Source organism: Hirundo rustica, chromosome 1 (assembly GCF_015227805.2).
Source record: "Hirundo rustica isolate bHirRus1 chromosome 1, bHirRus1.pri.v3, whole genome shotgun sequence".
Taxonomy (NCBI): domain Eukaryota; kingdom Metazoa; phylum Chordata; class Aves; order Passeriformes; family Hirundinidae; genus Hirundo; species Hirundo rustica.
In genome coordinates, this window is record NC_053450.1 from 44,702,219 (window position 1) to 44,723,855 (window position 21,637).

At 37.8% G+C, this 21,637-nt stretch overlaps 1 protein-coding gene across 1 annotated transcript; it reads left to right on the top strand.

Annotated features, from left to right (window-relative positions):
• Positions 1 to 211: 211 nt before the first annotated feature.
• On the top strand, positions 212 to 18,107 carry LOC120755972 (desmocollin-1). The gene is made up of 13 exons (XM_040071620.2): positions 212 to 331; positions 1,505 to 1,660; positions 2,592 to 2,736; positions 2,989 to 3,155; positions 5,370 to 5,504; positions 7,909 to 8,094; positions 9,335 to 9,594; positions 9,800 to 9,942; positions 11,103 to 11,318; positions 12,839 to 13,072; positions 15,727 to 15,848; positions 16,910 to 17,146; positions 17,910 to 18,107. Exons 1-13 carry the CDS (start codon positions 287 to 289, stop codon positions 18,105 to 18,107), a joined length of 2,244 nt encoding a protein of 747 aa, XP_039927554.2. The 5' UTR covers positions 212 to 286.
• Positions 18,108 to 21,637: the final 3,530 nt, after the last annotated feature.

Genomic DNA, 21,637 nt, shown 5'->3' on the forward strand with positions numbered 1-21,637 from the left:
TTATTCATGCAAAGTATTACAAGAAATGAAAAAGCCTGGAATATTATCACAGATATAATCAGAAATGAAGACCTTGGAAAAACAAATTGTCAGTAGGAAGACTGGAATGGAGGGAAAAAGATGGAAAAGCAGGATGGCAGTTAAGCAAAAATATATGCAGTTAAGAATATATGGATGTATTCTCATCTATCTTTCTGTCTTCTCGACCCAGACACCGAAGTCCAGGCATGCTAGAGATACAGTTCTCAAGAGAACCAAAAGAAGGTGGGGCCCTATTCCATCTGTCATGATAGAGAACTCACTGGGACCTTTCCCACTGCAAATACAGCAGGTACATTTTGTATGAACCTTAATTTTATGACCCATGCTACTTTTGTATATGACTTTTATGATAGAGAAGATGAGCTGTCTTGTATTCTCTACGGAAGACATTCCTGCTCTTACGCCTCTGTCTTGTTCCGTCCTGTTTACTGTATATCTCATGACCTTTTACCTGAAATAATTGTGTTCTTAGTTGTTGGAGTGAAATAGAATTGTGCAAAAGTTGAAAAAAGAAGGGAGACATACTATCAAAGAGAGCTCTTTGGCCTGGAAATCAGTGTCTGTAATTAAAAGAAAAGCAACAGCAAACAACCCTCCACTAAACATTGCTTAGAAAAGGATTTTGTAAACACAGACTGGAGTGAATTTTGCCTGCTTGTCTACATCCTTTCTGGAGCTTGAGGTGTGTACCTTCAGCCTTGAAGACTGAGTATGGGCTATGTTATTCAGAAAAGTAGTTACTGGGAGAAAACAAGTAGGCGTGAAAGAGAAAAGCAAGAGCTAAAGTTATCATAGATCCATCTAGCCTTCACTAGATTACAGAGTGTCTGGTAGCAGATGTGTAGAGACAAGTGTAATAACAGAGTCTGTGCAGAGCAATCATTCTTCTACTAATCTTACCCTCCTAACTTCTGGCATCCAGTAAATAAGGAAAGTATTTTGGGAGAAGAGTGTTTATAAATAGATAAGTCTAATGTTGCCTCCTTGGTGCTCGTAATGAGATGCAGATGCTATCTGAATTGGCATATCTCTGAAATACACTCTATGTGGTCTTTCTTTCTTCTTTCCTTCCTTCACTTTTTCTGTTGGTGCAAACCACATTCTCAGTGAATACACTAAAAGTAAAGTCTCTTGAACAGGTTCAGAAATAAGCTGTTTGTATCTGAATATGCCTTGTGTGTGAAGTATTCTAGTGAGATTGAGTTTCAAATTTTTTTTCCTTATACTGTCATTTCTTTAGTTTGATAGTTCTAAATATTTATGAGTTTGAATTAACACCCCTTCTCATGTACACACATTATAAAGGAAGGCAGACACGTCAGGCTGTCCTATTCTGTGAACAGTAAATCAAGTTTGGTTTTTTGTTTTAGGAGTTTTTGTGCTAAATATGATCATGAAAAGGGGGAAATGTATTGAGATGCTATTACTGTTTTTATTTGGGCTTAAAAATGTCTTCTTGTAGGTCCAGTCAGACACGGCTCAGAACTACACAATTTATTACTCTGCAAGTGGACCAGGAATTGATCAAGATCCGAAGGGCTTGTTTTACATAGAAAGAGAAACTGGAAATATCTTTGCTACTCGTGCAGTAGACCGTGAACAGTATCCAAGTTTTCAGGTACACTATGTTGTGCAAATTTATATTTATATTTATATTTATATTTATATTTATATTTATATTTATATTTATATTTATATTTATATTTATATTTATAAATCTGTCATGCATATATTTGACAGTTGGGTTGCAGGGGAAATGGCAGCAAACAAGATCTAGAATCACCTGTCTATTCTGAGTAATATCCTTGGTGTTGAAGAGATAAAATCAGTAGCAAAGAAATAAATAGCTGGTCATCTAGATCTTGAGAGTAGTTTTGCTTTGCACTGCTTAATCTCTAATTGCAGCATAAATATAGTGAGGTATTGGATTTGCATCACTGCCATTTTTCAGGGAAGGTTGAAAAGATCTGCAGAAAACCGAAATAATGGTAAACTCTAGACAACGTGTTTTTTGAGTCTCTCAAGCTGTTCAGTTCTGTTAACAAGGTACACTGCTCTCTCTGCTGGCTGAGAAGTGTAAGAAGGCAATTAGTAGAAACAGCTTCTAACATGTAATTCTGAGTACCTATTGCTGCATTTTATTCGGTTATGTTATAATGGGCAAACAGTTTTGCTCTCGTCCTCGTTTTGTTTTAAATAAAAATGTATACATCTAAATTTTGGTAGCTAAGGTGCCTTGTAAACACCTGGAAAAAAAGTGTTCAGGAGACTTGGAAAAAGATAGAGTTGGAGGAGGGCTCAGGGAGGAAGTGATTGAAGTACTTGTAGTGTGTGAGGAATGGAAGGGGGAAAGATGGGAAAGCATTCAGAGGTTTTGTTCTGCTTTCACTCTAAGGTACCGGTAACGTCCCCTTCCATGTGCCTGAAGAGCCTGGTCTTGAGAGGGATGTGCTTTGCACACTGTATTTCATTTCATTTTATTGACTCCTCCATTGAACTAAAAGTGTAATAATACTGCACGTTGCTTAAGCACTGGATTTTTCTTACAGATCATTTGCTTTGCAACCACTCCAGATGGTTATTCACCAGAAGTACCGCTTGTGCATACAATCAGGATAGAGGACGACAATGACAATGCTCCATATTTTACGCAAGACCTTTTTGAATTTTGTGTCCCTGAGAATTCCAGACCTGGTAAGAGTTTTTTTAAATCACTGAACACACCACTACTCAGCTCTGTTACATACCTGTATGACTAGATGTGATCACGCCTTTTAAGACATTTCAATGGGATTTCCTGGGGAGTAGTATGTTACAGCAAAGGCTGAATTTGCGAAGACCAGCAGTAAATGATCAAGTAGCTCTTTTCACATGTTTAAAACAGAAATACCTTTTCAAATAATTTGTTACTATTTGGAACTAAAAACTGTTGTATTGTGTTCACAGGCGTTGTTGTTGGAAAAGTGATTGCAGAGGACAGAGATGAGCCTTATACTCTGCACACCACGCTGAAATACCGCATTGTGTCACAAACCCCACCAATTACCCCAGCGTTTTCTTTACACGGTGACACCGGTGTCATCTCTGTATTACTGCCACAGCTGGACAGAGAGGTGATGTTTCCTGGAGTGTTCTCAGCTGTCATTTAGTGCACATAGATGGCTTAACACTGCTCTGCCCTTGTGAGACCCCCCCCTGCAGGGCTGTGTCCAGGTCTGGGCTCCTCAGCGCAGGAAGGACATGGACCTCTTAGAGCAGGTCCAGAGGAGGGATTGTGAACAAGTTCAAATCCAAAAGTCAGAGCACCTCTTCTGTGAAGACAGGCTGAGAGAGTTGGAGTTGTTCAGTCTAGGGAAGACTCATTACAGCCTTTAAATTCTTAAAGGGGCTTCTTTTTGCATGGGCAGATACTGATAGGACAATGAGAGGTGGTTTTAAGCTAAAAGAGGAGATATTTAGGTTAGACATTCGGAAGAAATTCTTTACTGAGGGGGTAGCGAGGCACTGGAGCAGGTTACCCAGAGAAGTTGAGGATGCCCCATCCCTGGAAGTGTTCAGGGCCAGGTTGTACAATGCCCTGTGCAAACTGATTTAGAGGGTGGAAGCTCATGGAGATGAAATCCTATGACATGGGCAGGTTGGAACTAGATAATCTTGACAGTCCCTTCCAACCCAAGCCTTTCTATGATTCTGTGAAATGCTGGCAGGGGAATCAACAGATACAGCTTATTTTTTCTGTTACTGTCTCTAAAGTTGTTCTGAAGCTTTTCAGAGACTTGTAATTAGGCCAGAGAGTTTCTGCATAGATTACCATATTCTAGCTAACCTTGGCAGAGAACGTGATACTACTCAGCTGTTCAACCTATGGATTTTTTTACTATTTTACCAGCACTTTCTGTGCTCAGGAATCCCGTGAGCCACTGTTACCTCCTGATTAAGCTCGCTTTGCAGTACTTCTTGCTTTTTCATAGAAGAGTTGAACCAGTTTCTCTGGAAGTAGTCAGTTATCCTATATTAACCAAAAATATCTCCAATAGTTGAAACCTAAACTGTAATATACCATTTCTTAAAATCAGTTTGACACAAATTTGTTTGTATCAGCTAGCTTTCAAGATAATAAGATATAGGATTTCTTTTTTTTTTTTTTTTTGTTTGATGGACTGTCATGTGAAAGATAGTTTACACTAGGAAAAAAATGACAGGTGTGTGTAATTCAAAAATAATAATTTTAGCATAAGACAGTCATTCTAGGAAACATTGCAACAGGCACATGATTTCTGAAGATAAAAGGAGTTATATTATGGCATACTTGTGTTGTTTCATGGTTGAAAATCCACGTAAAACATCACGTTGCAAAATTTTGCACTTGCCTATGTGCAAGTGCACTCTATCTAATCCTCAGCATTTTTAGCAAGAGAAAATTGCAGTGATTGTGAACACCACCATGACTACTAAGGAAGCTTTCATAGTGACTATTTGAAGGAAGGAGGGATTAAAAAACTAGTCCACTGCCTGTCTTTTAAAGATAATCTTAGGAAGTAGAACAGGAGATTTCATTCCTGCACCAGAGAAACTGAATGCTACTTCCAGGCATTCAGAACTAGAGTTATTGTCTTGATTTGCAAGCTTTCTGTTTTTGTGCCTAATCCATCTGTACTGTCATGTGTTCCCTTCCCTCTGCCCACACTTCTTTTTTCCTGGTCCCCTTGGTTGTTCACAGTAAAAAAAAGCTTTCTGCTGTTCTGGCTCAGGTTAGGGATTTAAGCTGGCTGCTTCCTATCGGGGAGCCCCTTGGAACTGATAAGGGCACTGACTCCAGTGCCAGACCCTGCCAAATGACAGGCATTGCCTTATCCTATATTGCCCAGACAGAGCCTGGTTGCAGCACAGTTTTCATTCATCCTCAGTGAAATGAGACATGCATTGGAACACTTTGCCTGCTGGCAACCTGAGGGAATACTCTGTTGCTCCAAAGGGGAGAGAAATAGCAGATGAAAATGTGTCTCCTGTATCTTCCAAAACTTCAGGTTCTGGAAAATAACGCTGGTGTTGTGAGAAGCTTTATTTGTTACAGTATATACCATGCATGTTACTAACAGATACTGAACTCAGTGCTGCTTAGCCACTGAAAATTATTTTGCTGGTTTTCCTTTTGAGCTATAGGGCAAAAAGCCCCACAACTAATTGTCCCATTTTGTTGGGAAGCACTGAATTTAGAGCAGAGTTATGGAACAGTAGTGAAATGTTTAGTTCTACTCCTGTGTGTAACTATGCAATTAAGAAAGTGTGCATGACAAACTTCTGTATGCTTTTATTCTTCTTTTTAGCTTGTACCCAGTTACACTTTGTTAGTTGAAGTGAGAGATATGGCAGGTCAGCCTTTTGGTCTGTGCACTACGGGAACAGTTGTCATCAAAATTGAAGATACGAATGACAATGCACCATCCTTTAAACAGTTACAAGTAAGTCTGCATAAGTAAAATATCTGTAGAAGGGTGTAGTGGTTTCATGTTTATTACATTTTGGTCTTGGTACTTACTCTTTCTGTGGGAGAGAGACTAGGAGAAAAACAAAGCAGGCTTAACTTTAAAGTTAACAAATAGTTTATTAATATACACTAAAAGAATAGAAAAAAAGAAAGTTGAAAAAAAAAACCCTAAAACAGAATGAAACTTCAAAAAACACCCTCCCCTCCCCTTACAAACTGTTTACTTTCTTACAAAACAACATAAAGAGACAAAACCTGTAATTTTCAGTCGGTTTCACTATCTGACAATAGTCTTTCATTAATTCATTAGGGGAAGAGTATCTTTTTGAGTCATGGATCCCACTGATAACTTAGAACAGTTCTCTTGTGGGTTTTAAACTGTCACAAAAACAACCGCCTGGAGAAACCTGCCTTTGTGACCCTCCCAGGAGCAGTTTCCCAAGCTGCTTATGGGTGATGGGTCTTAGACTTTTGCATACTGGGGTGTCACCTTTTAAAGATGAATAACTCTAAAGCAAAGGATTCTTCACCTCAAGGCACAGAGATATCTTCTCACTTCTTCCCTGGCGCAGGGGGCTTCTCATCTTTATTTCTGTTCAAGCATCTTATAGGATATTACTTAGTTCATCACAAACACCTTTGCTTAAATCTACACACAAATTAAAACAATCATCTCCTCAAATGCATATCTTCCCCATGATTTAAAGGCATGACCTAAATATAGAGTTCATTTCCATGGCTCAAGTAAGAATAGAACAACCAACTTTTCAACCCTCTGTCCCAATAGTCTTTTCACTCTTGCTTTACTGACTTTATCTTGTTCTTTATGTTCACTCTGTCTTTCCTTACTCTCTCAGAGAAGGGCTAAGCTCTGGAAGCTTCATGTTGCTAAGAAAGAGTTAAATCTGCTCTCTCTGTAGCTCGTGGTGTTAGATGTTCAAGGCCGAACTGGTGAGGGAGGAAGAACTCACAGAAACATCAGAGATCAGAGCGCTCAGGCAGTCCGGAATCTCAAAAAAAAAACCCAAGCAGGATCATAAATGCCTTCTCAGCCCACCCCTCGGTGTAAATCGGGGTGGATTCTGCCTAAATAGTGTCCATAGCTCTTATCAGGGGCCCAGCAGAGATGTCTCCTTGCTCCAGAGAAGTCTGAAGAAAGTAGCTGTTGCAAAACAGCAACCTCTCCTTCCCCACCCCTTTCACTCGGGAGCCGATGGAATCCGGCCAGGCCTCAGGCCAGCTCCCCCCCAAAAAGGGGGGAGCAGCAGGCCCAGCTCGATGTTAGACCTGTCTCTCTCTGGCCAAAGGAAGAAGGAAAAGGACCCACCTACAGGAAATCAAGGGGTTTGATATGGTACTTCCCAAAGTCGCAGCTAACAATTTCAGTGGTCAGAATAGATGTCAATATTCTATCTAACTCTCTGATAGGTCTCTGTCTTTTCTAAAGCAATTCCCAGGTCCTGACCTGGAGAATTATTCTACATTCTTTTATAACTAAAAAACCAAATTGTACTAACCCATGACAAAGGTTTAGTTAAAAAGAAAGTATTTTCATCCCCTTTCTAATTTCCTGATGGACAGTCTCTCAAATATGGAGTCTAATGCCAGCTAATGTCAATATAAAGGTCTTTGCTTATTCCAGCCATGTGTATGATTCAGGGCAAAGAGTATGTCTCAATAACTACGTACGCATCTCAAATCCCACAGGCAATTTTGTAATATGGAATGTATGAAAAAATAATTCATCATTCATAAAGAATACATGTAATTTACCCTTTCTGTTCACTATGTAGAATATCATCAGTAATACTAATTGAGATTCAGTCTTATCTGTTCTTCAGCTTGTGCAGAATAACACAGCTCTTTAAAAAGATAAAAATATACAAAAAATTCTTTTATCTTTTCCCATCTGAGCAGAGAGGTATTTAGTCCTTGGTTTTTCTTCAAGTTCTTGTTGGTTGTTTATTTATATATTTTTTAATTTACCCCAATGCCTCTTCTAATTCTCAGCTTGATGATGTTGTTTGCAAATCAATAGCTATAACAATACAACCTATAGCTGATGTAACTGAGGGAAACTCTGCTAATTTGCCTTTCCTGGAATGAGAATTCCAGAATTAATCAAGTCAGTGATAGTGTGAGTGTATGAAGAAGCTGAGATTTCAGTTGTGCTGTCAGGAAAGGTTTACTGTTTGATGCAGGGTATAATGCAGGAGTGGGGAAAATATGCTAATGCATGAAAACAAATCATTACAGCAGCATGGTAAATTGACCCCTGAAGTTGAAGTAGTCTTATTTAAATAGGCTGTTCTTCAGTCCTGCCTCATGGAAGAGAATTCTCTGATTAAATTTTTTTTTTTTTTTTTGGGTACTCCAAGTATGAAACACGAGTGGAGGAAAATCGAGTGAGTGTAGAAATACTGAGAGTGTCTGTCGTTGATCTTGATGAACCTGGTTCACCTGGCTCTGGAGCAGTATATGAAATTATACGAGGAAATGATGATCAGGCCTTTGAAATTACAACAGACAAAAACACAAATGAAGGAATACTGTGTGTTGTTAAGGTAAGTAAAAATTGAAGGGCTAGGGGAAAATGTATGGATTTCCAAGTTTTGGTTTTAAAACATAACACACAAAGCTCACTTCAGATTGTTCCTCAATTTTGTGTGCTCAGAATCCAAAGAATTTGGTATTTCCTTTCAGAAGAGCTTGGTGCTTTGTCCTGGTTCTACAGTTGGAGTTGTTTGGACTTAAGGATATAACTGAGGAATGCTTCCTGTTTTTTAACAGAAATGAGAGAGTGGCAAAGCAGGGAAGGATTGAATACCTTCTCCAGTCTTGTTCTCTCTGGGAGCTAATAAGCTTCCTATTTCAGCATAAAGCTCTCCAGGTTTTATTTTGCAGTGTACTGACTTCAGGTTTGCTTTTCTGGCATGTGAAGGACTGCATATACATGTAAGAATTTGTGTCAGTTATTTGTTATAAGTGTTTTACAGGTGTGAGATAAAAGGCTCACTGCATCTGTACTCCAGCACATCCCCTTTTTCATTATCTTTTATAACTGCCATAAGAGGTAACTTCTACAGAGCAGAAAAGATTAATATTAAAATTTGAACATGTAAACTGTAGAGGTAGAGATGCTAGTAATTTTTTTAAATTAATATTATTTTTTATGGTTTGTTCCTAATAATCATTAAAACTTTTTCTAAAACTTGGGCCCTGGTATATGAACACAGTTGAAATTTCTTACATTTATTGTAATACTGTAGTAGACTAGAGAATATTATGACTTTAGGATAATATTAGCTCTATTAAAGGTGTAAGATCACTTTGGAGAACATGTCTGAAGAACAAATGGTAGCTACTTACTGTCAACTCCCTAAATTCTCAGATGGATTTCTAGCTACTACAAAGAAGTGTGATTGAGTAGTGGTGAAAAGGAAGTATATGTAAGCTAAAATAATGACTAACTAAATATTGAAGAAGAAAATCCCCTGCTAAATTAAATTGCTTTCTGTTCTTTTTAGTAACTCATTTTCAGAATATTTATCCAAAATTTTCCAATGGTACTGCTTGCTTGGGTATTTTTCAGGCCCTTTTCTTTGACTAACTTAAAACTTTACTTTTTTTTAAAAAAGATCACGTCGTTTTACTCTGTCTCTATGGCTTATTTGAGGACAGCTGGCTTCTTTTGTAAAAAAAAAACGTGGTACAGTTTCAGCTGTAGTAATTGCATGGTGAAAACAACGTTAGGTTTTGTATTGGTTTGAAGGGAAACAAAACATTGCCTCACCTTTGTTACAGGGACTGGACTATGAAACTGCCAAGCAAAGGGTCCTGGTGATTGGAGTCAACAATGAGGCACCCTACGTGCTGGCTCCCCATTCACAACAACTTTCCCAGAGCACCTGCTCTGTTACTGTGCATGTCCTGGATGTGGATGAGGGACCCGTGTTCAAACCCTGTCTGTTGCGCTTAGACGTTAAAGAATGCGAAGATATTGGGACGGCTATTGGGAGATATGTAGCAGAAGATCCAGAAACTGGAAATAGTGAGGGCATAAGGTATGAAACAGCCTTATTTACTAGGTTTTTTTTGAGTACAGCATGGGTTGGATATGGGAAGGGGGAAGTTGTTGAGGCTGTATGTACGTGTGTGCACCTGCACACCTGTCAGCGTATATGAATACATGTATCTAAATATGTGTGTGTGTACATGCACATGTGTGCTATGTTGGGGATCTCTGACAATGCAAATTATTCTTCACAGATACCGGATACCACCTGGCCAGTGCAATTGGATCAACATAGATGACAAGTCAGGTGAAGTCAGAACTGTTAGGGTCTTGGACCGGGACATAGGAGAAATGAGACGAGGTCAATGCAATGTCACAGTCCTCGCAATAGACAGAAGTGAGTACTAACTCTTGTTGGCGTTCTCTGTGGTGTGCAACAGATGGTTATGTGCAAATGTAGTGTGGGGACAACTGTGGTGGTTCAGACCAGTGGCCGACCTAGTCCGTTGTCTTGTCTTTGTGATAGCTCTGTCAAGTGCTGAGGGAATATTATTTAGCAGGGAGAGCCTTTAGAAACCAGGCATGATCTCAGTGTTCTGAGAAGTTTCTGCCCTATTTACAATCCTTTTAGGAATTTTAAATTGAGAGATTTTCCTCTGGATTATATTTCTTCTATTTCTTGACTGTTCTTTTTTAAGTGATAACTCCTGGCAGCTGTGATCTAGGCAACAGAAAAAGTAGAGAGGACTTTTTGAAAAGAAGTCATTGACCTTGCAGCAACAATTTCTATCTTGGTCCAAGTTTGCATATTAAAGTTAAATGTAAATAATACAAATTTAAATAGTTTAGAACTTCTGTTGTCTATAAAGTAAACATGATATAGGAATCTGCAATCAACTGTTTCTTGAGAAAGGATTAAAAAGTAGACTTGATATAATTTCACTGGAATGTATATATAAGCATTGACTGTTTCTGTATTGGAAAAACTGTAATTAGGAGGAAGATTTCATTCACCTCTTGCATGTAGACTTTGGTAACATAGTATGTGACACTGATGAGTGCTTGGTGACTTAAAGGGTAGAGGACAGAAAGAAGTCCCCTCTTTCCTTAGTGATTGTGTTCCCAGGGGAGGTGAAGGTAGGGAAAGTGTAATTTATTTTCTCCTTCCAAAAGTTAAAAGGCGGGAAATCTTTATGCTTTTGTCTCTGTCTTAGTGTCCTTTACTCCTGGCTTATGAGTTCTTCCTCCTCTTATCCTTCTGTTAGAGTAGTATGTGTTCCCACACAGAGACACAGGCACAACAGAATACGGTCTGCACATGCAGAATATGGAGATGTGGGAGCTGCTGCTGCATCTGCAACCAGCCAAGCAGAGAAGCAGCCAAGAAAGAGCTGTGAGAACTCCCCCTCTCTCTCTGGCTAAATCATCAGTTGCTTTCCACTTTACTTCTAAACATGGATACTACAGTTGATGATATTTAATTGCGAAAGTTTGGACTAGAAATTAATGTGCGAATGTTAGAAGTAAGTGCTAAACGTAGTTATTTTTATCTCATAGATGGTAAAACAGGCACTGGAACAATCCAGGTTTGCATCGTGCCTGGCAACAAGAATTTCCCACGAATCATTCAAACAGACTATATCATGTGCAGAGACAGAAAACCAATCTGCCTCACGGCACAGGATGACGATGAGGCTCCTTACAGCGCGCCCTTTGTGTATCGCATAACTGACCGGAACCTGGCTTCCATGTGGAAGTTGACTCCACACGATGGTATGCTAAAACTTCCTCCTCCTCACTCAACTGCAGGCTGCCAGAGGAGCCTTTGTTCTCCCTCGCTTGGGTTGTCTGCAAGAACAGATTGGATGAATCTCCGTTTGGAATTGGTGTAGTCAGTGGAGCTACTTAGGGTCTCACTGATGGTCTCACTAGAGCTCTCCTCTAGTTCCCCTCTAGTGGGAAGGGACCCATGGAAAAGATGACACTGTTGGCATCCCAAAGGCAAGGAGAAAGATCTCTCTTTTAAAACATAAAACGTGAAACATAAACAAGAATCTGTCCCTAGCATCCTTGGGTCAGCAATCAGCTGCTGTCTGAAATTATGATGTAAGAAGATGAGGAGAAGGAACAAAACGTGATGTAATGCATTGCATCAACACCTGGAAAAGGAACTATAGATTCATAATTCATAAGGAATTTAAGAATGAAATGGCTAGTATTCCAAAGACAAGTAGAACTTTTCCTAGTCTGTTATTATGGTGGAAAACTGTGAAACTGAAACTTTACCTAAAATTGATTATAGGCTGACAAAGTTCTGGAAGTTTTTTTGTTACTACTGCTGTTACCCAGCACACGTTTTGTAAAGCTGAGCTGGATGAAAGAAAGCCTGACTATTTCCTTTAATATATTTTTTATTTTTATAATTTTTATAGAAGTAGATAATTTATTAGCAAAGGAACCACTGTTTCCTGAAATTTATTGGTATAAAAATTATAGGTGATGGTGGTTTCCTGATGATTGCGCGATGATGGCAACAAGAGCAGCACAGACATTTGCTGCTGTGGTGACACGAGTTAGCTGCAAAGGATCTGATTCTGTAGCATTCCATCAGATAGTAACTAAGAAAGGCAAAAGACAGGAAAGTCTGAAAGCAAAGACATCTAAGAATTTCAAGTTTATATTAGCCAAATTGAAAACCACATTTTAGATGATACATGTTGTTTCATAAAACAACCATTATGTACATCAGTGTCAGTCTTGTGTATTTTTTTACAAATTATTTGTTTTCCCCTTAAAGAATATGGTCATTAATCATTGTCTCTAAACAGGCAGATAATATGGACTTTTTCTCCCCACTGGAAATAGTAATTCTCACTGAATCCAGCAATATAACTAAAGAGAAGAAGAGGTATAAATTAAGTTTATAATTAATTATGCCAATCACACTACCAAAAGTCTTTTTAATAAATCTCAGTTTAGTTGATGATCTTTACTAGTAAGCCCAAGTAGTGTCATTTCCTGTATTGAACTAAATCAACTTCAGAGTTTCAAATCATATGTTTTCAGAGGGTTGTGTAAGGTATGCTTTGTCAGTTCTAACATTGAAAAGGTGCTGAAAGTATAAATCCTTTCAAGATGTAGTTTTGTATCAACACATTTAATCTAACTTGAAACTAATTAATGGTGTCAGTATAGCTTTAACAGAAGGGAAAATTGTGACTATGGTCCCATTTGTCGCAACTGAGTTCCAAGTATCATTGACCCTAGATCGGGTTTTGTCTTTTTCTTTACAGATAATTCTTGGTACCTTTCACCAAAGAGTGATATTCCGTATGGTATTTATGAAATTCCTGTAAGTGTGATTGATAATGGAGGAAAGATAGGAGAGAACACCGTAAGAGTTAACCTCTGTGATTGTGTTACTCCAACTGAATGCGACGGCAGAACTCGTCAGCTGACTGGTGGAAATGTTACCCTTGGTCTCTGGGCCATCCTTGCAATGATCTTAGGATCATTATTATTGCTGCGTAAGTACAGTTATTTAAACACAAAGTACAATTCATTTAATTATAAAATTATCTGGGAGAACCTGATTCAAACTTGATTCAAATGTTTTTTATTTTGGCAGTTTTATAGCTGTCATCACTGACTTAATGTACCTGCCTTATTTGTATCAGTATCACAGGCTTCCTGCTCTCATCTTGTGCTACTGTGTGTGGATTTTTGTTTATCTGTTTAAGTCTATTTTGTGTGAGATGTTCTGTATGTTCATGTAAGTGAGGCCAAAAAACAATGCATTTAGCACTTGAACCAAAAGACTTCAAAAAGGTTTTCGAGTTCTAGAAACATTTCTGTTTCTAGAAATCAGTTTCCCAGTTTGTGATTTCTCTTGTGTTGTGGATTAAAACATGAGTATCTGAGACACTGGATTTCACAGGGGATTTTACAAGAACTCATATAATCATGGAGCCATTGAATATACTGAGTTGGAAGGGCCACATCAGAATCATTGCATCCAAATAGTGGCCTTGCACAGGGCAGCAAGAATCACACCATGTGCCTGAGAGCATTGTCAAAATAATTCCTGAACTCTGTCAGGTTTGGTGCTCTGACCACTTCCCTGCAGAGCTTGTTCCAGTGCCCAGCCACCCTCTGGGTGAAAAACCTTTTCCTGATATCCAACTTAAACCTCCCCAGATTGAGCTTAATGCCATATCCTTGAGTCCTGTCACTGGTGACAAAAGTGAAGAGATCAGTGTCTGCCCCTCTATTTCCCCTGAGGAAATTGTAGGCTGCAATGAGGTCTCCCCTCAGTCTCTTCTTCTTCAGGCTGAACAGAACAAATTACTTCAGCAGCTCCACATACATCTTCTTCTCAAGGTTCTTCACCATCTTCACAGCCCTCCTTTGGACACTCACTCATAGCTTAAAATCTTCCTTATATTGTGGTACCCACAACTGTACACAGGTGAGGCCACTCCAGTGCAGAGCAGAGCTGGACAATCCCATTCCTTGCCCAGCTGGTGATGCTGTGCCTGATGCCCCCCAGGACAGGGTTGGCCCTCCTGGCTGCCAGGGCACTGCTGGCTCATGTTCAACTTTCCACCAACCAGGACCTTCAGGTGCCTTTCTGCACCTCCTTTCTCCAGCATCTCTTCCCCCAGTCTACACACACATATCCTGGGTTCCTCTATCTGAGGTGCAGAAACACAAAAGGACATGTTGAATAGTTCACAACAGACCAAAACCTTAAATATATGATGTGCTACTGGAGCTGCCCAAAATCTAACAGATTCTGAGAAGAGTAATATTGCTGTTGGCCAGTGACATGATGAGGGTGATACGTAAAAGCAAAATCAAAATCAAACATAGTCTGACCAATAACATCCTTAAAAACCACAGAGGACGTGTTACAGTAGCTAGTATCTCCAAAAATTTGGTTTGTTTGTTTTTCCCTTATTTCTTACCCATTTTTTCTGGTCACAGTAAAATTCTCTTGCTCCTGTTGGATTTCAGCTATCTGGTTTTACTCAAGTAGTTATAACTAGGACCTGGACACATTTTGAAGGCTAGCTAGATCAATGTTTTCTCTCAACGGGGCAGGTACCCAAATTTGAGATATATCGTGAGGGTGGAATTTTCAGATGTGGGAACATACAGTAGAGGAAACTGTGTGAAACGTCACCTACCTCTTTTTCACTGCCTCTTGACTGCATAACTTATAAATTAAGTCCTTTATTTTACTGTGGATAGGTTTTGCCCTGTATATCCTCTGCTCAGTGCTGTCATGGATGTCTTCTTCCCATCTGTCAGCATCAGGAGACAACCTGCTGGAATCACTGATGCAGATCTCTCTGACAGCTGATGCTACAGAAGCTAAATTAGCTTGAAAGTGGGTCTTGGCCAATTTTCACAGAAGTTTATATGTTCAGAGATCAAATTGCTCAGTGGGCAGTTAGGCAGAACTGTTCTCTTCCTCGTGGGCTTCTTTATTTATTAAGCTAGCAATTTGAAAAGTGAAGAAAACAGGATGGTTCTCTGAATGAAAGGTTTAGTCGTTTGTTTAGGAGAGCTATTAGTTGATCATGATTTTGTTATTCAAAGTCATTACTGGGTGAGTCTCTGACAACAAAAAGTAGTATTATTAAGAGGAAAAAAAATTAATACAAGGGATTAAATAGGATTGTTCTATAGCATAATCCTAGAAGTCCTCCAGGGTTCTGGTGACCTTTCCTGTGAAGCAGAAGTTTCTGGTATTAGGACAGTTAACTTGCCTATTAGTTCCTTGTGGTATAACTTGACATTTCAATATTCAGATATGAAAAATATCTCATGTAACTCCTTATTGTAGGCATAAGACAATTTTTCACCTGTGTGAAAAATAAATTTTTCATTACTGTGAAACTGTGTAAGTCACGGTGCTTTCATAAAGGATGCTTGCATTTCTTTTGGAAAAAACAGACATGTTTTAGAAGAATGAAATAATTGAACAATGCAGCGATTACTCCCTATACTGTGTGGAAAAAAACCAAAGTGAATATATAAAGCTTTAAATATGGGCATTTTTGGAAATTAAATTTTATTAAACCGTTCTTGATGCTTAGGCGTTTAAAATTCCTTACTTAACGTAAGTAGATACCATTGTGATGTAAAATTTATAGTATTATTTCCTTTTCTATAGTAATCCTCATCACAATTTGTGGCTGCTGTGGTGCTGGGGTAATGCACAGGCAGGTGACTGATGATTGTGCCAATCACAATTTAATAATTTCAAACACAGAAGCTCCAGGAGAAGAAGTGATGGTAAGTTGTCTGTTTGCTTCAACACAGAAACTTGCTATTGACAAGTCCATAGCATTGCAGTTTGAGAACAGGACCACTTGCAAGTAAGGATAAAGGAAATAATCAATGCAGGGATCATTAGATATACTTTGCTATTTAACAAGAAGTTGAAAATTCTTACTTTAGGCAGAGGTGGTAGTACTGTATACATTTAAATGTACCTTGTAGTCGTTAGGCTGGCTATTTGTAATTCTTCCAGATTTTAAGGATTTGGTTGGAAGCTTCAGGTGAGCATTTTAATGGCATTTCCAGTCATTTTAAACAATGAGATTAGATGGAAATTTATTATTTTGCCTATGTTAAATGTGTTAATGGCAAAACATTATTTTTCCTTGGAGAAGGATTTTTATATTTAGCAGATAGCTGTGGAAATTGCAGGTGCAATTTCTGCCCTTCTGCTGAAAAATGACCTCAGATGCGGTCGATTTCATGAACAGTCCCTGTTAATTAAATTTTTCTTGCTTTTGGCATCTAAACATCTTTCAGTCTGCCATGAACATAGTTCAGTCTGGGACTGTGTTCATGCAGAAGAACTTAGCTCTTTAGACTCTTATCTTTTTTCTGTCATCCTCCACCCCCTGACATTGTCTTTCCCCAAGAAGAGAAGATAGGTTTAAAAATAATATTTCATGTTGGAAACCCAGAAATCACTATAGTGGCAAGAGGCAAATTTCTTGTTGCCTATGAAGAATAATGTAGTGCCATTATAAGCTAGAATATGGATTATACACATTTTACTGGGATAAAACTTCCATTTTTTGCTATAACATCATATTTAAATGCAGATATCCTCACTTCTCTTTTGTCATAGTATCCCTTCCCAAGATTATTTACTGATCTTTCTTTAAACACTGAGTACTAAGGATAGCCTTTTGTTCAAAATATCACAGTGCCAAGATAGAGACTTCTCAAATTTCAGTTGTGACAATTTCTGATTGCTGTTTCTTCTTATGAATTAAAAAGGAAAAACAAATGAGGAGGGAAAAAAAGATGTCCTCACTACTGCTTTTTGTTTTGTTTAGGATCACAATATAATTCCTCTGCAAAGTACATGTGATCAAGGAGGGTATGGAGTAAAAACAGGAGAGCAGCAAACATTTGAAATGGTAAAAGGAAGAGGACATACTTTGGAATCAGTCAAGGGAGGTGGACATCAGACTCTGGGATCAGTTAAAGAAGGAGGACAACAGCCTATGATGGATACTTGTAGATACTCCTACTCAGAGTGGCATAATTTCACACATCCTCGTTTAGGCGAAGTAAGTACTCTGAAACTGAACTTCTTTGAAATGTAGGTTATGGTCAATATATACAGGCTTTTCAAGGAAGAGGTGTAAATGTGCTAGAAGGGTGGCTTTCTCGTGTTGGTTTCATGTAATTTTTTCCCTCTCCTTTGCTCCTCTGCAGTTCCTTTGGAATATTGCTCTTTCAAGGAGTAATCCTTGACATATTTCAGACATAAGTGTAAATTACTTTCTTCTCTTGGCTTAAGCTATAGGCAGTGTGCTATTTTTCATTTTGAATAATTTAGAATAATTACTGAAGCTTTTGTGAGTTTTTCTGAGGATGTCTGTTTGCTTTTATTCTAACTGCTTGCTTCGTGCTAATTTAAATCTCATACTTAGCAATGGAGCAGGAATGAATGTACAGCATTAGAAATGTAGTCACTGCATTTCTTGGAGATCAAAAAACTCTCACTACTTGCCTAACTAGTTATGTAAAAATCAGTCTTTTAATGTTCAGTGAATTTTAGTTGCTTGACAGGTTATTTAAACAGGTTCTTCCTCTTTTATTGTTACATACATGATTAGTAGAAATTATTTCTTTAATAAATACTTATATTTTGTAGTCATAATGATATAGACCAATCATGTGCATTTTTTGTATGTAGGAATCCATTAGAGGACACACTCTGATTAAAAATAATTGAATGAAAGGTAAATCAAAAAGAAATTTTTTTTTTGCAATATGTTTAGGATAACAATTTAAGAAAATAATAAGATCTGTTCTGTTCCTATCCAGAAGGTGCACCTATGCAGACAGGATGAAGAACAGAAGCACTCTGAAGATTATCTCCTTTCATATAACTATGAAGGAAAAGGATCCTTGGCTGGCTCTGTAGGCTGCTGCAGTGATCAGCATGAAGAAGAGGCACTTGACTTCTTAGATCAGTTGGAACCCAAGTTTAGGACATTAGCAGAAACATGCATCAAAAGATAAATGTGCCTTTCACAGTGCTGAAAAAAACTGTAAATAAGTGGCTGTCATACTTCTGTGATATTAGGTACTTTGAAATTGAGGGGGGTAGAGGTTTATCAAAATTTAGATAGACTGGTGAGAGTGTAAATAACTCTTGCTTTAAATTTACATTTTCTTACACTGGACGCATTCTATCAGAAAAAAGGGATTCAGAATATTTTTATTTAGGTTAATATAGTAATCCTGGTTTCTATTTAGATTACGTTTTGCTCACAATGCAAAACTTGGTGTTCTTTTAATTAATTATCCAGCTTCAAAATCTTACTGTATTTGGCTTTGGAGAAGGAAAACTTTATAACTCACTCTTTCTTTGTTTTCTTTTAATTTTGTAGAAATGAAGCAAATCATATTGTTGGTGGATATCAAATACCTTGTTAACTTATATGAACTGAGATACAAAATATTTTTTCATTTTGGACATGAAAATACTCATGAATATATTAGAAAACTTTACATTTTGATTGAGAATTAAATATATATATGTATTGTATATATGTAAAATAATATTCAAAAATATATTTTTCTCCTAATGGGTTACCACCCATCAAACTTACTATCCTAAGGGATTTATGGTGTCACCACATAGGGTATCAGCATTGTATGCGAGGATGTATTTTTCTTCTAAGGAAATAAGAGATCAAAAAATCACCAAACCACACAATAGAGGAAATGATCATAATTCAGATGAATGCAATATAAATCTCATGTTTACTTCACACAAGTTTGTACCTCAGTTTCTTGTGAGTTTTGACATAGTATCATTGCAGAAATGATGACCGTTGCCCAGAGTTTTGTCCAGTGTAGCTACCACTACCTTTTCTACTTGCCCTGTTACGGACATCATTAAACACTTTCTTTTTGGAAGTAGACCATGACAGAAGATACAGCTGAAATGGATTGATACACTGAGTTAAATAATGTGTTTTAGAGGTACCTTTTTATTGAGAGACAAAATTACACTGGGAGAAACCGTGTTTTCAGTGTAATTTGGGGTAGTTGTAGAGGTCTGCGTTTACACACGTCTCTGGCAGAAAACATCTGAATCCCATTTGTTACTGTACTAGAGTAAGCATACATATACACTATATATATATATACACACACACACAAACACACAAAAGTCTGAAATACCTTTGGCAGATGAGAATAGGGGGACTTGAATGCTGCCATAAGCAGCAGGTGGAATTCCACCTCTGCTTCCCAGGTTTTAAGTGTTTTTTTAATGTTTGCACTCCTGGTTAAGTAATCTGTCTTCTGCACTCTGGGAATTCTCTTGTGCCTTAAAAGAACACCTCAGTGCCTATGAGAAACTTGTGCAATTACTTACTTCTGTAGCTATGAGTCTGCTTTTAGGATTTGCTCTGTAAACATATGCCTTAGAGATACTTTAAAATTTTACTATAGCTAATGATCTGTAAAAGGAATAAGTGCTAACAACCAAGAGTCATGCTGCTCTAAATTTCAGTTACTGCTGACTTTGAGTGGTTGCAGTTCATTCCATATGAGTAATGGTCAGTGAAAACCCATAACATTATAGAAACTTACCAATATTATAAAATAATACTTTTAAAACTTTATGTTTCACACTGTAAATGGGCTTCAGAATATTTCTGGTAAGAACTAGCTGTGGTTAAGAACTTCATAGGCCAACGTTAAATATATTTTACTGTATCATTTGAAAGTGGTAATGAATTCATCCTGAAGTAAATACACTGCCAGCAGCAAAATACTAGGTGAGAAGCAAGGTGTTACGAACTTGCTTAATTTAAAAAAAATGTGTGCTAACACTTCTCTTCTGAACACTGCTCATCTTTATCACTAACATAAACAAAATTTTCTGTACATGGACAGTCAGATCTGTGACTGATACAAGTCAGAATTTCTCTGCTGATGCCAGTGGGGCTATGCTGACTTTATGGCAGGCGAAGACCTGTGCCCTAGTGATTTCTTGCTGCTTTGTATCTTGCATCTTAATGTTTAGTTATTGGCTATACACTTTTTAAGGTCATAGTAGTGTCTTCCCCTCCCTCTCTTAATGTTTGGTGGTATTTTTGTTTGTTTATATTTTAAATTATATAAAAATCCCATGGCTCAGAAGGACCTAGGATAAATAACTACTGTGTTATTTTGAAAATTACTTGGAGGGTGATAGAAACCCCTGCGAGTATGGTTTCTTTCCTCATGAAATATAGTAGTAGTACTTTCCTGAAAGAACAGACCAAATTTGTATTGGCTTAAATTGAATCAGTGTTGGGTGTTTTAAGCAGATGGTTGCCAACTTACAATCCTAGAGTTAAAAGAACACATTATTTAAATCAAAATAATGCTTTTCTGGTCTAATTTACCTTCAAAATGTTTTGGTTTTTGTTTTGTTTTTGTTTGTTTGTTTGTTTTACATTTCAGCAAACATAGATAATTTTTTTTCCATTTTTAAACAAAGTAGAAATCTGAAATCACTTCCACTCCCTTGTCGCTTTTGAAGACTAAAATTCCGAGTTGAACCAGCTATTTCTGTAAAACCAACACTAGAAGTGAGATGCTTTAAAAAAAGAACTGCAAAACATTATTTTCATTATATCTTCTAATTATGTGAATGGAAACTTTGTATAAAGCATTAAAGTTTACAGATACCAAGTACCAGGTAGCATTTGTGTAAATCTTATAAATGGAATATTTCAAAATGTATAATTCACTTGTTGTTACTGTCTTGAATTGCCTTAAAAATTGTGAAGATTTCTTCCCTTCAACTAGGTAATCTGCAATCTACCTAGCTGTGTCAAAATTATCTTAACATCATATTTTAGGTGTATTTTGTACAACAGTGAGTAATAAATTTTTTGCAAAATAAAAGGATGTTCTATAAAAGCTCTTCATTTCCAGTTTATGAAGATAAGTATGCCTATTTCTGAAGGGGATCAGATTTTTAAATTTTAATGCAAGTGGTTTTGTGCCACAGTAGTGCTGTAAAATGCAAGTAGTCCTTGCAGCATGAGCCGGAGTGGGGGGGTCTAGCTGGAGTTTATACTTAGCAAATTCAGGAGATTAAAAGTACAAAGCATTTCTCTGTCATCTTGCTGATAATTTGTAAAAAATAAACAGTGCCTGCTTTGAAAACCTCATAAAAAACTTGAAAACCAGTAGCAGATAACCCCAATTTTTAAATATTTGGCATGTAAAGCTGCAGAATATCAGTATAGTGGGGGTTATAATACTATGATCAAGAGGCAAGTGGATTGTAAGTCTGGCTATCCAGCTTCAAGGAAAGGGAGATTCACAGGATGGCTGAGATTGTAAGGGACCTCTGGAGGTCGTCTGGTTCAACCTCTTCGCTCAAGCATGGCCACTTACAGCTCGTTGTTCTGAGCCACGTGGATTTTGAGTATCTCAGAGGATTGAGACTACAGCTTCTATGGGAAACCTGTTCCAGTGCTCAGTCACCTTCAAAGCAAAAATGTGCTTCCTGGCCTTCAGATGGTGCTGCCTGTGTTCTG